At 35.6% G+C, this 21,686-nt stretch overlaps 1 protein-coding gene across 2 annotated transcripts in view; it reads left to right on the top strand.

Moving 5' to 3' along the window:
* LOC306870377 (colorectal mutant cancer protein) overlaps positions 1–21,686 on the top strand; it is a gene marked incomplete at its 5' end in the record, with an annotated part of 85,814 nt that overhangs the window by 51,397 nt on the left and 12,731 nt on the right. For both annotated transcript variants that reach the window (XM_079417610.1, XM_079417609.1), the window contains 8 exons: positions 4,695–4,858; positions 6,674–6,880; positions 14,051–14,197; positions 15,156–15,245; positions 15,962–16,110; positions 17,407–17,547; positions 19,887–19,987; positions 21,109–21,292. In XM_079417610.1, the coding sequence (XP_079273736.1) occupies positions 4,695–4,858; positions 6,674–6,880; positions 14,051–14,197; positions 15,156–15,245; positions 15,962–16,110; positions 17,407–17,547; positions 19,887–19,987; positions 21,109–21,292 (1,183 nt within the window). The remainder of the gene's footprint in view (positions 1–4,694; positions 4,859–6,673; positions 6,881–14,050; positions 14,198–15,155; positions 15,246–15,961; positions 16,111–17,406; positions 17,548–19,886; positions 19,988–21,108; positions 21,293–21,686) is intronic.

Raw genomic sequence — 21,686 nt, 5'->3', positions numbered from 1 at the left:
AGACCAAGCCACCTTTTAGCCCTAAGATTACGCAACAGTGAAAAGTTTGCTAATATTTCAGCTGTGAAATCCCAATCTGGGCTCATTATGACAGACCCAAAAGACATTAATATCACCTTTCACTCTTTTTACTCTAACCTCTACACTTCTTCTGCTGATGGTGACCCTGACTCTTTTGCTTCGTTTCTGTCCAACCTTGATTTACCAAGGCTGTCAGATTCAGATTCAGAATACCTGGCTGAACCGATCTCTCTTCAGGAGCTGGAGTCAGCAGTTCGATCTATGAACAAGGGGAAATCCCCAGGAATAGATGGCATTACAATCGAATTGTATAATACTTCTTGGTCAGATTTAGGCCCCCTCACGTTAGATATGATACATTTTTCAGTTACTCAAGGCTCATTTCACCCATCCATTAATATAGCTGTTATTTCACTCTTGTTAAAAAAAAGATAAAGATCCGACTTCCTGTTCTAGTTACCGGCCACTTTCTTTGATAGGGACTGATGTTAAATGATATGCTAAAGTACTATCTCGTCGTCTAGAGAAATTTATGAATAGGCTAGTTCATCATGACCGAACAGGATTCATTAAATCTCGCTCAGCTTCGGATAACTTACGCAGGTTATATCATATTATTAATTCAAATAATAGTTTGTCCTCTCCTTGCTCAGTATTATCTCTAGATGCGATGTCAGCTTTCGACCAGCTAGAATGGAACTATTTATGGGCGGTTCTTCAGCATCTTGTTCTGGGATCGAGTTTCATAAATATGATAAAAGTTCTGTATGCCAATCCAGCAGCCACTGTTCTCTCAGGTGCTGTTCGCTCGAACCCATTCTTTATACATCGAGGTACTCGTCAGGGTTGCCTGCTGTCTCCTCTGTTATTTGCCCTATCCTTGGAACCCTTAACTCAAGCGGTCCGACAATCTGAAACTATTTCTCCCATAAATATACAGAATACTCATCATATTTCTTTGTTTGCTGATGATATCTTATTGTTTTTGGCGAAGCCATCACATTCTATTCCTCATGTGTTGAATTTATTTGACCATTTTGAATCTCTCTCAGGGTTTAAAATTCATTGGAAAAGGAAAAGGAAAGGAAAGGGAAGTAGTGTGTGGCCAAGTATGGTGACCCATACTCTGAATTTGTGCTTTGCATTTAACCCATCCAAGTGCACACACACAGTAGTGAACACACACCCAGAGCAGTGGACAGCCAATGCTGCGGCGCCCGGGGAGCAGTTGGGGGTTCAGTGCCTTGCTCAAGGGTCTCACCTCAGTCGTGGTATTGAGGGTGGAGAGAGTGTTGGTTATTCACTCCCCCACCTACAATCCCTGCTGGACCATGACTTACTCCAGTCGTGGCCTAATGGTTAGAGAGTCGGACTTGTAATCCAAAGGTTGTGGGTTCGAGTCTCGGGCCGGCAGGGATTGTAGGTGGGGGGAGTGAATGTACAGCGCTCTCTCCACCCTCAATACCACGACTGAGGTGCCCTTGAGCAAGACACCGAACCCCCAACTGCTGCCCGGGCGCTGCAGCATAAATGGCACTTTGGATGGGTTAAAAAATGCACAGCACGAATTCCGAGTATGGGTCACCATACTTGACTGTATGTCACGTCACTTTCACTTATATCTATTCCATTGGTTCAAAACGTTAAGTACTTGGGGATAGATGTTTCTCTTTCCCTGGAGTAAATCGTCTCAAAAAACTATAATGGTATTCTAGCCAAAGTATCCTCAGATTTGGAAAATTGGTCTCGTCTTCCTACTTCTTTTCAGGCCTGTATATTGGTGATTAAAATGAATGTTCTCCCACGTATTCATTTCTTTTCCATGATTCCTCTCGCTCCACCGGTTGGCAACTGGAATAAACTAGATGCATGTGTTTCACGGTATATATGGAATGGGAAACGTCCTCGTATTAAAATGACTACCTTACAACGATGTAGATTACATGGAGGTCTTTCTTTCCCTAATTGTAGACTGTATGGTGAAGTCTTTTCCCTCCGCCCTTTATCAGTTTGGTTTGATCCTGACGCTTCTGTGTCTTGGAGAGCAGTTGAGGAATCTATTGTTTATCCGTATAAATTGAAGCATCTTGTTTTTTCGGGAGTTCTGCTTAGGCAGTGTAAATCTCGGTTTGGTCTCATTGTAACCCATCTCCTCTCCACATGAAGGGATGTTGAAAGACGTTCACAACTAGCTACAAAATGGCATAGCATTCGCCTATTTTCCACAATAATAACCTTTTTGTCAGGCAATACTCCATTTCATTGTCCGCAATGGACTCATAATAAAGTAAACACTCTGGGAGATATCTATGATGATAGTGGTTTAAAATCCTTCCAGAATCTTAAAACTCAATATAATCTGCCAGGCACCTCCTTCTTTATGTATTGGTGCATTAGATCGTATGGGGTGCCTTGGAGCTCTCTGCCTGTTCACTCTTTACACAAACTAATCCTTCCTTCTGAGGAATCTCCCTCCTCTGCTTCACTCATCTATCTCTTTCTTCTTGAGCATTCATACAAACCTCTATCTATTACTACTGTTTGGGCTAAGGATCTTGATGAGGATGTGCATGTTTTATTTTCCGATCAGGTATGGGGTATGTTTAAATTGTCTTCTAAAAACCCTAATCACCAAATGATTCATTGGAAATTGCTGCATAGGGTTTACTTGACTCCAATGAAATGTTTTTATATGAATCTGTCGTCGTCTCCTAAGTGTAATGTCTGTTCCCGAGGAGTTTTAGGCATGTTTTTTTTGGCAGTGCCCCTCTCTCTCTCACCTTTTTGGACTCAGCTCTCACTGGACCTATCATATTTGTTGGGTACTGAGATATGTTTGACTGATATCTTTCATGAATGACTTTTGGGACTTCACCTTGTCCATCCAACAAAGATCTTTACTGTTAGCTGCTCTCACAGCAGCAAAAACATTGCTGGTCAAGCGCTGGAATCCTCCTCACACAACATTAGCAATTAAAGAAAAAACAGTTCAGCAAAACATGATCAGGTCAAAGTGTCTGAATATTTTTGGTCCCAAATTTTTTTATCAATTTTACTGGTAGACCACTGGATGAAGAATGTTTGGGTATAATATGACACAGTTTACTTTATTTATTTATTTATATATATATTGAATTAATATTATTTGTTTTTTTTTAAAAAAACAGTTTCCATGAGTGCACACTGTTTCAATTACTTCATACAAAACTAAACTTCAGAACCGTGCCATTAAAGTGATGAATCTCTAGTTGAAATGATCCTGGAGGAGGCTCAATGTGAGGCTCATCCAGTGTTTTTCCCACGAGCGCTTTTATGTTTCATGGTTAATGTATGACGGCACATTGCCTGCAGTTGTGAATATTAATACAGCTCTGGATCAATAACCTGCTCATGTCAGCAATCGTATTGATTCATATGAGCTCTGATTTACTCCGGTTTTTCCATTTCATTTGCCTGCTGGATGAGCAGGTTTGGATGATAATATTAATACAGGTTAGGCAGGAGACTTCATGGAGTTCTCAGGTATGGTTAATGCAAATTATAGAATTAATTTATATAAATTGAGTATATATTGAGATCTCTGACTTCTGATGCAGACTTTGGCAAATCTAAGGGCAATATGAGACATAGTTGAGGTTTCAGATGAGATTTTAGAAGAGAGGGTTATTTTCTCAGGAGAAACATCTGAGGATCAGGAGATTTCAGCAGAAGTCTCTGTTTGCTCCCTACTTTGATCTCATTGCTGTGTAGGAGAAAAAAGTTGAGATATTACAGTAATTGTATGTGTGGTTTTTCTTTACTATACTTTTATATGATATAAAAAAAAAAAACAAATCTAATTTTTAAGTTGTTTATTTAATGTTTTCATATTGCATTCTTTAATTTGACTTTATTAGCTCTCATATTATTCTTAGAATTATTTGTGCTTTGTAAATAAATTACTCCGCTAAAATAGGATGCAAGTGCAGTTTCATGCTGGAAAAATTCCCAGTAATGGACTGCAAGTTTAAAATTACATTTAGTCATTTAACAGATGCTTTTATCCAAAGTGACTTACAAATGAGGATAATAGAAGCAATCAAAACTACAAAAGAGCAATGATACGTAAGTGCTGTAACAAGTCTCAGTTAGTTAACACAGCACACGTAGCAAGGTTGTTTTATTTTTATTATTATATATGAAATAAAAAGAAAACAGAATAGAAAAAGAATAGAGCAAGCTAGTGTTAAAGGCCTTTTTTGCTTTTTGTTAATTGTGTCATAAATAAAAGAAAATGATAGAATACAAAAAGATTAGAAAAGCTAGTGTTAGTTTCTTTAAAGAAAACAAGCAGTTAGTAAATGAATAGAGTGCAAGTCTAAAATGGGGAAGTTTTTTTTTTTTAAGAATAGAATTAGAATAGAGAGTGCTAGAGTTAGAGGGTCAAATAAAGATGGAAGAGATGCTTGAAGATGGCTAAGGACTTGAGTTGGGCAGGAGGGAACAGTTAATGTAAAAGTCTGTGCCTCTTTGGGATGAACAATAAAGCATCGTTCACTTGCAGAATGCAAGCTTCTAGAGGAACATAAGTCTGAAGTAATGAACTTAGGTAAAGGGGTGCAGAGCCAGTGGTGGTTTTATAGGCAAACATTAATGCCTACAATAAGTTGACTGAGATGCGTGTGTTTTTCCAGATAACTGCAGTGACCTGAACTCGGAGCTGCAGCGGGTTTTGACGGGGCTGGAGAGCGTCCTCTGCGGCCGCAAGAAGAGCACATGCAGTCTGTCCGTGGCGGAGGTGGACAGACACATCGAGCAGCTGACCACCGCCAGCGAACACTGCGATCTGGCCATCAAGGTAAAACACCTGACAGATGCCGTACAGGAGCCCACAGACACTATGTAGTGCACAATACCTCAAACTGCAGTCTGACTGGCTGGCTTTGGCAACTGACCGTTCGCAAACAGCTTGATTGACAGGAGATCTGACCAATCATAACGCCCAATCTGCCATCTTGCCCGACAAACAAATCCGACAGGAGAGTAGATTAACTTTGGTGGACTTAAACTTGAAAAATATTGTGTATTGACATCTTTCTGCGATTGAAAGAAAATATGCTATGATGTTCATTCATCTTTGTTCTCAAAATATTTCGACTTTATTCTTCTGGTATTTTGACTTTGTTCACGAGGTATTGCGACTTTAGTCTCGTAATTTTAGACTTTTTTTAGTTTTTAATATAGCAATAAAACGCCATCGTTTTAATGCCATGTTTACTATTCTAATTCTATTCTTTAAAAAAAATAAAAAAATAAAACTTGCCCCTTTTAGACTTGCACTCTATTCATTTACTAACTGCTTGTTTTCTTAAAAAATAAATAAATGAATACAGTCGTGGAAAATATGATCAAAGAAGGCTCTGAAAATAAACCTGCATTATTAATCCTTTTGATCTTTTATTTAAAAAAATCACAAAAATCTAACCTTTCATTGATGTGGGAAATATCATTATGAAATAAATGTTTTTCTCAAATACACGTTGGACACAATTATTGGCACCCCTAGAAATTCTTATGAGTAAAATATCTCTGAAGTATATTCCATTCATATTCACAATTTTGAGCACTCCAGGGTGATTATAAACATGAAATTATGAATTATGAAATTGGTGCTAATTTTTGTTTTCGACAAAAACAATCTTTTCTCGCTAAATTAACGACGCAGCACGTCTAAATACAGAGCACTTCACCCGGCCGGTTTCATCTGAACACGTATAAATTCTGACGCGCTTTGTGTTGTACTGTTATCATTTACAAGCGTGAAGCACGTCTCCATCTCAGCAGCTCGGTCCACAAACTCTTCCTTTGCATGAGTCTACTATTGCTCACTTGTCAAAATAATCAGTAGATTACTTGATTACCTAAATAATTGTTAGTTACGGCTCTAGATAAGTAAAAAAATAAATATCTAGTGAACTAAGTGTCTATATCTTGTCTTCTCTCACGAGCTAAATGTATTGTCACACCCCTAGTGTCCATGAACCTGATATAGCTCGTAATTTTCCAAGTGTATGAAGCTTTTACTCTTCAGGTTAATCATATATTCATGACAAAAATCACTTTGAATGAGGAAATTGAAAACTCTGCCATAGTATCCTTTCAAATTTTAAAGTCACCACAGCATGGTTTGCATGTGCTGCATGTTATTTGTACAATTTCGTTTTATTCATTTATTTATTAGAATTTGAAAGATTATAACGATATTGTGATCTCTGATTTTAGTCCTTGAAAACCAAAAAAGTAGTGCTTGAAAAGGAATTTAATTTTGCAGTTTCTGTACGAACCCTGTTTAAAGAAGTCTCTTCTGCTCACCAAAGCTGCATTTATTTGATCAAAAATACAAAATAAAATGTGAAATATTATTGCACTTTACTCCGGTCTTCAGTGTCACATGATCTTCAGAAATCATTCTAATATGCTGATTTACTGCTCAAGAAACATTTCTCATTATTATCAATGTTGAAAACTGTTGTGCTGCACAATATTTTTGTGGAAATTGTGATGCATTTTATTTTTCAGGATTCACAGATGAATGGAGAGTGCAAAAGAACAGCATTTATTTGAAACGGAAATGTGGGAATGTGATATGAGGCTGAAAACTGTGTGTTTGCAGACGGTGGAGGAGATCGAGGGCGCTCTGGGCCGTGATTTCTATCCCAGTCTGTGTGAGGAGCGTGTGCGCTGGGAGAAGGAGCTGGCTGGACTCCAGGAGGAGAACGAGAGCCTGACGGCGATGCTGTGCAGTAAAGAGGAGGATCTCAACCGCACCAAAGCCACCATGAACGGCATCCGAGAGGAGCGGGACCGCCTGCGCAGACGCGTGAGTGATGCTACCCTCAAACCATGCATTAAACATCTAAACCATGCCACGAACAGCTGCGTTACGGCTAATTACTACTGATTCATCGTTTAAGTTTAGGGGGTTCAAACCACCATCCTTGCTCCACTCATTAATAGTCTGTTGATTTTGTCCATATTCCAGGTAATCTGGGGTCAAATATATCAGTATAATTCTTCCAGATCTGTTTATATTTGTTATCTGTGACAAACAGAATGGAATGGAAATGTGGAAAACAGTCAGTGGCAGAAATAGTTTGTTGCAGTATGTTGTATTCATTGTATCATTTTATTAACTGTGGTAGTGGTTTTGGTGTTATTTTTATGCAAATTCTTATTAGAATTCTAAAAATTGTTTACTATAATATGCTTAACTTTTTATGATGATAATAATAATAATCCTAAAAAGCCTTATTTTCATGCATATATTGTTTTTATGCTATTTTATTTATTTTTACTCAAATTTACTATAAATTATATTGAATTGTACTTTAAGTTACTCTATTGCAGTCATGAGAATTGTATAATCATCGTTGAGAATAATGACATGACAGTACCTTGTATTCATTGATTTATTTATTCATTTTAGTAGCATTTTTTTTTTTTTGCTGATTTTATTCTGATTAAATTTTTTTTATAATGAACTTTTTACTAAAAATTACATTACACTAATTTACTATAAATTACTCTATTACAGTAATTAGAATCTAATCATAATCTAATCATCATTTACAAATAATCGAATCAGTAAAACATCTGGACCCATTCAGTAACGAGACTTTAAATGAGTTTAATTGTCATGAAAATAATGCAGAAAAAATGCAATGGTCTTATAGTAAAAATAGTAAAAAACTTACTATTACTGAATTTTATTATATTATATTATATGTGATGCAATCTAGGAAAACCCACCAACATGCCGAAATATAAAAGCTGGGTTTAAGTTATTTCCAAAACTCTTTTTATTTCGTCCATAGCTTGAACGTAACAAAAGTTCTGGTTATCTGAATTTGGCTGATAGCTATGATTTTCAGAAACAGAATTTTGAGAAAAACTGGTTTAAAGAGAGGCAATGAAAATAAAAGCACAACAGTCAAGTCACTTTACTGTGGTAAAATACTTATTTTAGTCATTCTGCAGCATGTAAGAGATACAAAATGACCCCAAGGAACACACAACACTGGCAAACATTTGAACATTAAGTGTAAATCTGTTCATAAAACATTACAGCATGCAGGCTATCTCCAATTCTTCTCCTGTTCTACTACTCTGGATGTATAATACATACAGACACAGGTCAGAACTGTAACTTGTAGTTCTGTGTTCTAAACTTAAATACTATGGAAGTCAATGGTGCCCCAGAACTGCTCTGTTTCCCACATTCTTCAGAATATCTTCCTTTGTGTTCAGCAGAACAAAGACATTCATGCAGGTTTGGAACTACTTGAGGCTGAGTAAATAATGATAGAATTTTCATTTTTGGGTGAACTATCCCTTTAAGAAGGAGAGCTCTGTGAAGAGCGCTACGCTTCGTTACACAAGCAGACTAGCTAACGTTACCCTGACCTGCATGCCGTAGTTCACACAAGACTAGCGGAAAATGTTCATTGATACACCTTTATTATATACGCCACGTAGCTAGTTTATTTTGATTGGTGAACTGTCTTTGTAGTGTTACAAAGCACCAAGAAGATACTTTTCTGCTGGCCACAATAAATTGCTATTTTTCTGCACTAAACAACTGAATTTTGCCAAGATATTTTCAGAGATGAATGACAAGATGTTATAGAATAATAATTTAATGAAAACCCAATTTTGACAAAAAATTGACATCCAACCTATTTTTTTGAATTTCCTGAAAACGTCCCAGCGTGACATCCGATGGGTTTTCCCAAATCACATCACATATATTATATTACATTGCATTTGTGTATCTTGTATCTCAAGTGTTTTGTGCTCAGTTGCAGGTCTTTGTGATTACAGGAAGTCAGACGGTCTAATTCAGTCTCTTCCTGTGAGAAGAGAAAGTCATTAAAGTCTTATGGGAGAAGCTGCTGGTCTTTCTGGGCCGCAGATGCTCCTGTTTATATCCCCGACTCATGTTAAGGATATTCAGGTGTTCACAGTCAGATCAGTCTCACACACCGGCTGATGTAAGAGTTTTCATAATTACATATTGTTTTTTCGTCGCAGACATTTTTATCCAGAGCAACTTGAACTTTAGGTTTGAGATACAGGAATGGATCAGTCCGGACATTATGTCTGAATGATCAAATTTACAGGATGAAATATCCAGTGGGATTTTATTTAAGACCAAACTCTGTTTTCTAATTTAAGAATCTGTGTGTAACATTTATGAAGTGTTGAGTGTACAAATTAATTTGTACTCATTGTGTACAACATTTTTCCCCAGAATCTCATTACTGTAACATGTTCATTTGTTATATAAATTGTAAATTTATTTATTTTATCTTTAAAATCAAACACTGTGATATTTATTTTTATTTTTTAGATTTTCTTTAGATTTAAAAAAAAACTACTATCACTGTTATGCTCTTGATCAAGACATTTAACCTAAATAAAATTAAAATAAAAAAAAATATTAAAACTACTTTTACTGTTATCTTCTTGGTATGACTCATATACAAAATAAAATATAAATAATAAAATTAAATGTGCTGCTACTGTAATTCTCTTGATCAACACACTTAACCTAAATAAATAAAATAAAAACAATAAAATAAAATATCATTATTATGCTTTTGATGAAGACACTTAACCTAAATAAAATTAAATGAAAAAAAAAAGACAAGTGTTATCTATTTCAAATTAATATTATTTGCTTTTATATGCACATTTGTGTCTGATGTCAGAGACCCATAAAGACACAGTCTCGATGGTCTCAGCATCTCCTCAATAAACCCCATCCCGTCAGAAACAGCAAGCGATGCATCGGACCAATTCCACGAGCACGGACAGATTTCATTAGAGATAAATCTTAGGCCATTTGTATGTCGTAGGACTGACCCGGCTGTTTCTATAAAAGCCTTTGGCCTTTTTCACTCGAAGCATTTCAGGGCTAATCATGTTACTGTGCTAACCGGCTTCAGGCGGCCAGATTCGATTGCAGGCCGTGTCTAAAAGCAGCAGACTAATCGATCCAAACATGTTTTACCGTGCGTTTTTCCAAATGATACGAGGACAGCGGCATTCCTTATTTAAGCTCAGTAAATAGATCCATCACCATTAGTGTGGCCGCTTCTGTAACACCAGGAAGAAGGACACTATGCAAGATTCAGTGAAGCCAGGATGAAAACTGAAAAGTAATCCAAAATCCAGAACTTTTCTATTAAAGAGCTAAATTTACCCCCTTAAATTTACCTTCCCCTGTTTTGACATGGAAAAGATACATAAAAATGTCTAAAAACTTAGTTTTCAGTAAGGGAACAAAACTTTGCAAGTGTTTTAAAACCCTCGAAATACACATCATTTGTTTAGTTTTTTCAGATAATTTATAATTATTTTTTAAGAGATATAACCACGTTTTGTGCTCGGGTCATTTTTGACCCGGGTATGTACATTAGGTGTCAACAATATTTTTTTTTTGTTAAATTATCTGTGAAGTTATATTAGTGTCAGAACATTTTTGTAACATATACAGTATTTAGTATATTACACACTTTTGGGACTGAAATTTGTTGCTAAACATGAATATATGCCCCTTTGCAGCATGAAATCACTTTTTTCATCTGAAAGTAAAAGGTTATGCAAGTAAAAGGAATTTATTAATTGAATAATTTAACTTTAAGAGTTATACTTTAAGCCTAATAGTTATGTTGTTTGGTTAGAAATAAATATGTAGGTGTCATAAATTTGGACTGTTTTTGAGCAATCATGAGTTAAGTCAAAGGAAATTAATTAAAGTCCATTCATTCCAATGGGGTTAATACTGGGAATTCTCATCTGATGTATTTATACAGACTGTTCAATGCAGCTCAGAGATGCCATGAATGCATTTACACTGCGGTTACAATCGAATGTTACGAGATGTTTGAAAAATAAAATAGATTGAATATAGAACTGTGAAGTGATGCTTTAAATATGAAACTAAAACTGTCAACAAGTCACTGTCTTCATAAGTGAGTCATTGATTCACTCATTCAATAGATTCAACACAGCTGATTCATTCAGGAGTGAAGCGAGCATAATACTCTTACTGTTTTTGCCATAAAAAGATATGCTAAAAATAGTAATAGTAGTATATGCATTTTTTTAATTTAGCTTTATGAATGGCTTATTGAATCACTGACTCACTTTATTTGTTTAAATCATTCAGGAACAAATCACCACTGTGATGATCGGAGACAGTGATTGGTGAAATAGAGCAAAAAAATCCATGCTGACAATATTGTGTCTAAAATGTAAATTACTTAATTATTAACTGTACATAAATAATAATGATTTATTTTTTTGCTTGTTAGTAACACACCGCTGAACGAATAACAATCCGGTCCTGAAACACGGCTAAATTCTTAATTTTTCCGATTTATTTTATTTTTATTTTTTCAGAATTATTAAAAAAAAAAACGTCATATGAGATTATTACATAACATTAGCATTTATTTATTTATTATACACTATTGTTTACATTCAAACACAACATTAGGATTTATGCACTATTGTTCAGACTTGACCATAACATTAGCATTTATTTATTTATTTTCATTTATTTATTTATTTATGCACTATTGTTCAGACTTGACCATAACATTAGCATTTATTTATTTATTTTCATTTATTTATTTATTTATTTATTTATGCACTATTGTTAAAATTTGAACATAATATTACCATTTATTTATTTATTTATTTATGTATTTATTATACACTATTGTACAAACTTAAACATAATATTAGCATTTATTTATTTATTTATTTATTTTACACCATTGTACAAAGTGTAAAATATCAATCTTAAAAGGACACGAGCGTCCGGCTCAAGCCTGTGCCAGTAGCTGGATATGGTATTTCAGGACAGGACTGTCCCACCTAAAACTGGACTTCTGGCCACTCTAATCATGATCCGGATCTGACGCACGGCTATATTTAAACTCACACGCCGCAGCCGCTCGACCGTAATTACTGGCCTGGCTTTGTGGCAGTGGTTTGTTTGATTGGACTCGACTACCGCAGGTCAGCTGTGTGTGTGTGTGTGTGTGTGTGTGTGTGTGCTGCTTTAATGCTGCCGTCATCCATCTAAGTCACAGACAAACACTAACACACTCGCTGCCGTCCATTACAGACGGCGAGGACGGACAGCATTGAACCGCTAAGTTAAATATTGATGTTTTCTCTCTTTGTTAAGAGCTGATGGCTCGAGCGTCTGGTGGAGGGATGTTTCAGTTCAAACACATCAGAGCTTCTCAAACGCTTTAGCTTCAGAAACCCAACTGATTAAAAGCATTGATTATTGACATTGTTTAAATGTCCTTAAAATCAAACACTGAACTGTAATAGCGTTAGTATGAACCGAACGGAATTCATTAGGCCTATTATTTTTATGAAGTTACTTTTATTATTAAATTACAATTCATTTGCCCCTCAATAATTACTGCATAACTGACGTGCTGCGAGGATAAGATTAGGCTATATTTAATCCTCAATTAAAATGTTTTTAAAGGGAAGTGGTGTGTGGCCAAGTACGGTGACCCATACTCGGAATTAGTGCTCTGCATTTAACCCATCCTAGTGTACACTCAGTAGTGAACACACACCCGGAGCAGTTGTGGGTTCAGTGCCTTGCTCAAGGGTCTCACCTCAGTCGTGGTATTGAGGGTGGAGAGAGTGTTGGTTATTCACTCCCCCACCTACAATCCCTGCCCTGAGACTCGAACCCATGACCTTCAGGTTACAAGTCCAACTCTCTAACCATTAGGCCACGACTGCCCCATAAACAGGTCTATTAGGCTATAGGCTACCTACAATTAATTATAGTCCTAGAATTAAAATATTAACAATGCAGTCATCAATAAAATCAATAAAATAATAACTTTTATTTCAAGCACCGACTTTTCCGAGGAAATACATTTCTTATTTTTTTTCAGTATATACAGGCCACAAGAGAAATATTAAGGGAATAAATGGAAACACCTATAGCCTATCGTTATCAGCATATGTTGAAGTAGATTCATCGTCTCTGAGAGAATATGCGGCGTCAGATGCCTAAAGCTTCGTCATTTCTCCATCATTCTGTTTTCACTTTCACCTTCTGCTTATAGTGGATGAGATTAAGACGTTCACCAGCATAAATCTCTGTAGATTTATTTATTTATTCATAGATGGTTTTGAGTTTGTTTGTTTTTGGTTTTTTGTTAATGTAACCTGTAGATGTTTTGTGAGTTTTTTTGTTGTTTTGTTTTTTGATGGTAAAATGAGGTTACTCTCCTATTGATTTGTCAGATTAGCTGAAATATTGAGCGAGCATGAAAGCATGAGTAATGTTTGATAACTTTGATCAGTAAACTCAGATTCCATGTGGTCTGAATCAGTTATTCATCCGGCTCATGTAGAGCACTGAGCTTGGTCTGATGTTGTGTCGGTGTGTGTGAGGCGCATTCGTTGAGGATTCAGTCCTTTATTTGTCCTTTGGCAGCTTTTCCACTGCCAGGAGAAGCTTTATTTGCCTTGAAAAATTCACATTCGCTGCCAACATCACGCAGATGCCGCTCTGGGACGGCTGACCTGAGCGCTGCCCTCTACAAACACAAGTGTGTTCACAACAAAATGCCCTTGAAAATCGATTCTGAGGCACATTTATTTCACTGCAGTTCAGAAAAGGTTGATTTCTTATTTTCAGTGCTCTTATTGACCTGGCGCTGCGGTGTGTGTGTGTGTGTGTGTGTGTGTGTGTGTGTCTGTGTGTCTGTCTGTCTGTCTGTGTGTGTGTGTGTTTCCTCATGTATTGGATGAGAGGTCTGTGATCATCGTGGCTTCTGCTGCCTCTAATATAGACTGATCTGAAGCCACATGAGGTCAGATTATGAGCAAACCTCAGGGTCTAGATTTAGCTCTGGAGCTGCTCTCTGAACTCTGAAGATGGAAAAACGGACTCAAGCCAGTGTTTTGACAAACAGGTGTGTTTCCATCCCTGCAGGTGCGAGAGCTGCAGACGCGTCTCCAGAGCATTCAGCCCGGCGCTCCGTCCAGTCCTGGGCGTCTGACTCCGGCGGGACGTCCCATCAACCCCAGCACCGGAGAACTCAGCACCAGCAGCAGCAGCAACGACATCCCCGTCGCCAAAGTACTTCATAACTCTTGTTAAAACCATTGATTTATTTATTTTATTATTATTTTTATTTATTTATTTGTTTAGTTATTTTAGTGCAAGTTAAACTAAATGAAAATGAGATATGGTTCCCTGGCAACTAGATGACAAAATAAATTTTATTTTTTTTACATTTATTTTATTTCAGTTATAATCTACATTTTTATTATAGTTTTCATTTTAGTTCACTTTTATTTATTTAATTTTTTTAGTTTTAGTTATTTTAGTACAACTTAAACTAAATTAAAATGAGAAATGTTGCCTTGCCTGATATTTTTAGCTGATAGTTTTTTATATTTATTTTATTTAAATATAATGTTTTTATGGGATTTAATTTATTTTTATACATTTAATAGTATATGTATTTATTTTATTTTATTCATTAAATTTTTTTGGTTTATTAATTATATTTTTATGTTTTATTTTATTTCGTTTAAGTGCCTAGATTTTATTTTATTTTATTTATTTATTTATTTTTATTTAAGTTTGGTCAAGAGCATAAGAGTGATAGTAGATTTGACTTTTATTTTATTTTTTATTTTTCCATTTTATTTTATTACGTTTAAGTGTTTTGATCAGGAGCGTAATAGTAGATTTTATTTTATTTCCTATTATTTTATTTTATTATTAATTTTTTTCAGCAGTCTGTTGCTCTTCTGTTATGGGATGCTTTGTGTGGTTTCATTGTAGAGTTTAACAGCTCCAGTCCTTAAGTTTTGTTGTTTGAAATGAGGGTCATAATTTAAGTTAAAATGTACCTTGTGTGTTTCACAGAAGAAAAACTCACACAGGTTGATATAAAATAACAGAAGTATTGTTTTCAACACAAGGCTGCACTTTATAATGCTCATCCTGTATGTTTGACTGTGTTTGTTTGTGTGTTTATTTTGTGTGTGTGTGTGTGTGTGTGTGTGTGTGTGTGTGTGTGTGGCAGGTGGCGGAGCGAGTGAAGCTGTCGAAAACGCGCTCAGAATCGCTGCCAGCGGAGAGATCCGTCCTCGGCTCTGAAATCAGCAGCATCGGGGTGAGACAGAGAGAAAGACGCTTCGACTGTGTTCAGATTAGAAAACCTCACTTATTATTAGAGCTTATTATTACTACAGTACATTGTGTTTTTAAAGTGAATGGGTCACTGGATTAACCAGACCATAACGATCCTGTCTGTTTGTAGTCGATCATGTTGTGTATATGTTCCAGTTCCAATTCAAATAATCCAATAATGCACATTTTGTGATGTCATCACCATTGGTTTATTCTCATTTATTTGTATTATTTTATTTTATTGTTTTTTTTATTTTATTTTATTTAGGATAAGTGTCTTGACCAAGAGCATAAGAGTAGATTTTATTCTATTTTTAATTATTTCTGAGTGTAAAAGTGACAGTAGAATTAATTTTATTGTATCTAAAAGATGATGTGTAATGAGGTGATTTTATAATTTAAAATTCTGTAAACAAGATTCAATTATGCAGATGTTGTGATCACCGGTGATTTCATTTTTAATGTTAGTGTATATCAGCGGGAGAGTTTCAGACTTTAGTCTTAAAGGTGAAATGTGTGACGCTTCAGATAAATTTAAAGCTTATAAAGTGTATAACAACCAAAAATGAGTTTGAACTGAATCTATTTACAATAAGGCTTGAGTTGAATGAGTTGCAGGACATGGGTTCGAGTGCAGTAACAGCGGTGTGGAAGCACACTGATCTGCTGGTTTAGTGTTGTTTCCGCGTGTCTCCGCAGGTGTCCAGTAACGTGGCTGAACACCTGGCTCATTCCCTTCAGGACTGCTCCAACATCCAGGAGATCTTCCAGACGCTCTACTCACACGGATCCGCCATCTCCGAGAGCAAGATCCGCGAGTTTGAGGTGGAGACGGAGAGACTCAACAGGTTAGAGAGCACAGACGACAAGAACCGTAGGATTCACTCGAAGTCAGCTTCACTCAGTTACGTGTGTGTATTACATCACACCCGTGGTGTTATTGCTAACTAAAACTATTTACTAAATGTTTTTGTTAATTGAAATTAAGCTTAAATAAAATAGTTGTTTAAGTTTCTATTTAATATTTTAACTTATTTTATTTCAAATGTATTAAATGTAAAAAATTACTAAAATTCAAACTGAAATGGAAATAAATTAAAGTTACATAGAAATATAAAAATGAACAAAATGACAAAAGCACATAATTACATTACTTGAACTGAAATTAAGTTAATTTTAAGTTGAAGTACTAAAATGACAAATGTTGAAGTACTAAACTAAAAATAAAATAAGAAATATTAAAAACTAAAAATTATTTTAAAAAAAATGTAAATTCAAATATTATTGAAATAAAACTGAAAATAAAATGAGCTAAAAAACACTAATGAAAAAAAAAACATCAAAAATATTAAAACTTCAATGAAATGTAATGAACTGAAATAAAATAAATGTATTTTTTTAAGTTGAAGTACTAAAATGACTAAATCTCAAACTGGAATAAAAATAGCCTAAATGCAAATATTTTTAAAACAAAAACAAATAAAACTGACAAACATGCATAACAAAATGACTAAAACTTTAAATGAAATTCAATAAAATTAAATAAAATAAGTTTTAAATTTTTAAAGTTTGCATTGAAGTACTAAAATGACAGAAATAATAACTGAAATAATAAGCTTAATAGAAATAGTAAAAAAAAATTAAAATGACAAGCACATAACAAAATCACTCACACTTAAACTCAAAAATAAAGCTACTTCAAAATTGTAATAAATACTATAATAGTATAAAAATAATACCGAAATAACATTGCATTATACGGAAAATACACATTTGTGCTACTCAAGTGTTGTCTTTGTCATTGCAGAGCGTCCCAAACATTTACATTTACATTTATTCATTTAGCTGACGCTTTTATCCAAAGCGACTTACAATTGCTATATATGTCAGAGGTCGCACGCCTCTGGAGCAACTAGGGGTTAAGTGTCTTGCTCAGGGACACATTGGTGTCTCACAGTGGATTCGAACCCGGGTCTGTCACACCAAAGGCATGTGTCTTATCCACTGCGCCATCACCACCCAACGAATGTGTTTTGTCAGCTGAAGTGAACGTCTTCAGATATCCCTATAGTGAGCGTGTAGGGAGCAGTGAACACTATGTAGGGACCCTGTGCGTATATCTGATCATGACTGCTGTGTTTCAGTCGTATCGAGCACCTGAAGTCTCAGAACGATCTGCTGACCATCACGCTGGAGGAGTGTAAGAGTAACGCCGAGCGGATGAGTATGCTGGTGGGGAAATACGAGTCCAACGCCACCGCGCTCAGACTGGCCCTGCAGTACAGGTACACACCAGGGCTTGAAAACAGAAAAAAAAGCAGAATCGATATTTCAATATTTTAACGTTTCCGTTCCTGCGTTCCTCTCACACACACACACAAGCTCTCACACACAGCTGTTTTGAATCAGAATAATATTTTACAATTGCACCTGTATTTTTGATCAAATCAATGCGGCCTGGGTGAGCAGAAGAAACGTGTTGGATGAGTGATTGTGTGTGTGTCTGCTGGTGTGTGGGGTTTTCAGCAGGAGGTCGAGGATCTGATTGAATTTGGTCTCCAGTGATCATGATGTCATCTGACTGTCATTACATGAGGCCAGTCAAACGCTCATAAAGACGGCGCCGAGAGCATAAAACACCACAATTAATCACGCTGACAGCTCTCACACACGAGCAGATCAACAGCATAAACACACTCTCGTGATCACAGATGTTTCTGTCACCGCTTCTACGACAGTATTCACAAAAGAACACAAATAACAAGAGAAGAGTAAAACAACTCAGTCTCTATGACGACCAACTGGAAAATAATTATTTGTGACATTATTTTGTTTTGATGCACACGTTTATTTCTTTGTAATAATGTGCACTGATAATTCACAATAAGACCAGGAACATGAATTAAGACGGTAAATAGACAGTAAACAGGTATTTTAGTATCATTGATTTGCTATTGTTGTTTGTAGTTTACTGTTGTACATTTACAGATGAAAAATATTCCTGTGATGTGTCAGTTACGCACTGAGGAAAACACAACGCCTCAAATACATTAAACGGCACAAATATTCGCTGTTTGCCGTGCTGGATCGATTTGATCCATGATCACAACATTAACACAAATGATCCTGACTCACTGAACCTAGATCGAATTAGTGAGATTGCGTGAACTTAAATAGTCATTTATGAAACCGCTTTAGTCCCGATTGGTTTCTTAGGTTATTTCAAGTCAGGTTTTGGACTTTAATCCCTGCTTTTCTTAGTGTCTTTCATGAAACAGCCCCCAGGTTGGTTGGTTTGCTTAGAAATTATGTATGTGTGTGTGTATATATATATATATATATATATATATATATATATATATATATATATATATATATATATATATATATATATATATATATATATATATATATATATATATATATATATATATATATATATATATAGAGAGAGAGAGAGAGAGATGGATAAATTTTATTCTTATATTTTTTCTGGCTTTACTTTAATTTTTAGATAAAGTTATAGAAATTGTGTTGTTTTTGTCATTTTTATTCGTTTTTTAAAATAGGACAAACGTACCCATTAAGCACACTTTCATTTTTGAGCTCAGATTATAAAAAGAACAAATAATTTATTATCCTACTTGATGTCTTAACCAGTTGATGTGTTTGTTACTATATACCTCCTGTAATTTCAAGTCAATCAGATCATTGTGCTACGCTAACATATTACTGCACAGACATTACTGGCTTGTACTTTTACATCCATAATATTATAAATTGACAGTTTATTGCTGGTCTGTGGTTTTACAGTGCTGTTATTTTTAAAGATTTCATATTATTTTAAGGTGCGCTTAAAGGCTGCACTACTATGAAAATCACAGCTTCAGTGTGACATCAATAAGAAAAAGTAAAATTTCATAGAAATTGTTAATAATAGTTGTTCATATTAAAATATGTATGAACGTAATACATGACCTAGACTATTTATTTAGCAAAATCCTGTCATTTTAATAAATATTACATGAAATTGATTAAACATTGTTGCTGGTCTATTTAAGCTCAGTGTGCTCTCTTTAAGCTCTTCCTGAGTTAAATAGGTACGTTTACCCTATCTGTAAAATATTTAATAAAAATGTTTTGTTTTATTTTTTGTTTGTTATTTTAGTACTTCAAGTTAAGTACTAAAATAACAAACAAAAAAATATTATATTAACAAAAATAACCCTGCTTTAAAGCTGGTGTGTGATTTGTAAAAATAGTGATTTGTAGACTTTTCCAGTTTCTGTAGAAAGTTAAGTTTTTTTCTCTCAGTAACTTCATACAGCCAGACTCTCTGAAGAAGATCCAGGACTCATGAAGTCTGTGACTCGTGTAGACTGCTTCTTGTTTGTTTGTACCTGTGTTATAATCGGAGGCTGATGAAACGAGTGCATTCCAGCATCACGTCTGGGCCTGTTTCTGGCTTTTGTTTCCCGTAAAATATTTTTCAGAAGCTGATGAAGGATCTGCACTGGCCTCCACATTCCTCCAGAGTGTGTTTTCATGACTCTGTGTGTGTGTGTGTGTGTGTGTGTGTGTGTGTGTGTGTGTGTGTGTGTGTGTGTGTGTGTGTGTGTTGCAGTGAGCAGTGTATCGAGGCGTATGAGCTGCTGCTGGCGCTGTCTGAGAGTGAACAGGGTCTGGTTTTGGGTCAGTTCAGAGCCGCTGGAGTCAGTGCTGTGGGTAAGAGACACACACACATCTGAATCAGGACGTCCCATACACTTCTGTTGAGATGTATATATATATATATAGAGAGAGAGAGTTATAAGTGCTATAACCCAGGAGTTCTCAAACTTTTTTGTCAGCCGAACCATTTGAGCTCAAATAATTTCTTGAATGCCCACTTAAATTTTAAGTTAATATTTCAATAATTTAACAACACATTTGCATGTTCATGGTCCTTTGATGTCAGTTAAAGGTCACATGACCTACAGGTAAACAAATAAAATATATGTTTTAAATATAGTACAAAAATGCAAATAAAAATGAATATTATTGCTGTTTTTTCTACTATGGTATTATATTTAGTATTATATTTTTGTCACAATTTCTTCAAGTTAAACCAAGACAAAACTGTGCAAAGACACACTGAACATGCAGACTTCATAATAAATTTCATCAATTTTACAACATGATTTACTGTGTATTTCTGTGAATCTGTATTGTATAAAGCACTATAGAGATGACTGACTTTATACAGTCGTCCCTCCTTCATGCTCATCCTCGGGAGCTTTGAGCAACATTTAATATCCTGGTTCTCCAGCGCTTCATTAACGGCTCATGAGTTATTAGTGTAATTAGTTTCTCTCCACACGCATCTGAATGCATCCACACCGCTGCTGGAGAAATGAAACATAAATTATTCAATAAAACTGTGAGAATTCAGCATGTCAAGATCTGCAGAATCTCGGCCAGATTTCCACACAATTCACAGTCATTTACTTCTGAATATTATCTTTGATTATTTTATTTTCATTATAATTGCATTTGGAAAGAGTTTTGCATAAATGTTTAAATTAATTACAAAGTGTATTGTTTTAATTAGATCATGTTTTCAGCTAACAGTGTGGTACTTTCAGCTCTGATTAACATATTTTACCATATATTTAAATCTACTTGTGGAGTTACACTTAAAGTTCCCCCACAGAAATGGTGAAAATATATGTTATATCGTATTATTATCGTATATTACATAGTATTTATATCGTGTTTGGATCTGAACATGCAGCTGTGGATTAGCGAATCATTCTGAAACAGTATTTTCGTGAGGTTGTGTAATATTTTAATGTGTGTGATGGCAGGAGAGCAGGCGGGTGAAGAGAGCATCACACAGATCCTGAAGAAAGCTCACGACAGCAGAAAGACGGCAGAGATCGCCGCTAAAGATCTCCTGACGCGTCTGGATGGCAGCTGCGGAGCTGTGTTTGCGGTCAGCGGCTGCAGCGTCCAGCCCTGGGAGAGTCTCTCGTCCAACAGCCACACCAGGTGAATTCATTCATTCTCCCCAATTCTTCTTCCTTTATAAATCGCTTATATACATTCAGAAAGTCTTCCAGTTTTGTGGACAATTCTTGTTATTTCTTATTTACAGTACATGCACTGAAAGTATTCCCAATTTAGTTTTTTTGTTGTTGTTTTGTTTTGTTTCTTTGTCTTAACATACTTTGGTTAAAATTTCTCAATGGTAGTGTAAAACAACACCCTTTGTACCCTGTCAAAATCAGCTGTTTTCTGCAAGCCGTTTTAGTGAATGGTCCTTTAAATGCTAATGAGCTCTGCTGACCCCGCCCCTCTCTTCCGTGGGGTGACGAGCCGTTCTCATGAGACTGTTTACTTTAGCCGCGGAACTTGCTAACTAGCACGTTATTAGGAATGGCGA

This window comes from Barbus barbus (genome assembly GCF_936440315.1).
Source record: "Barbus barbus genome assembly, chromosome: 5".
In the NCBI taxonomy this organism is placed as follows: domain Eukaryota; kingdom Metazoa; phylum Chordata; class Actinopteri; order Cypriniformes; family Cyprinidae; genus Barbus; species Barbus barbus.
This window is presented reverse-complemented; position numbering and strand designations above follow the sequence as displayed.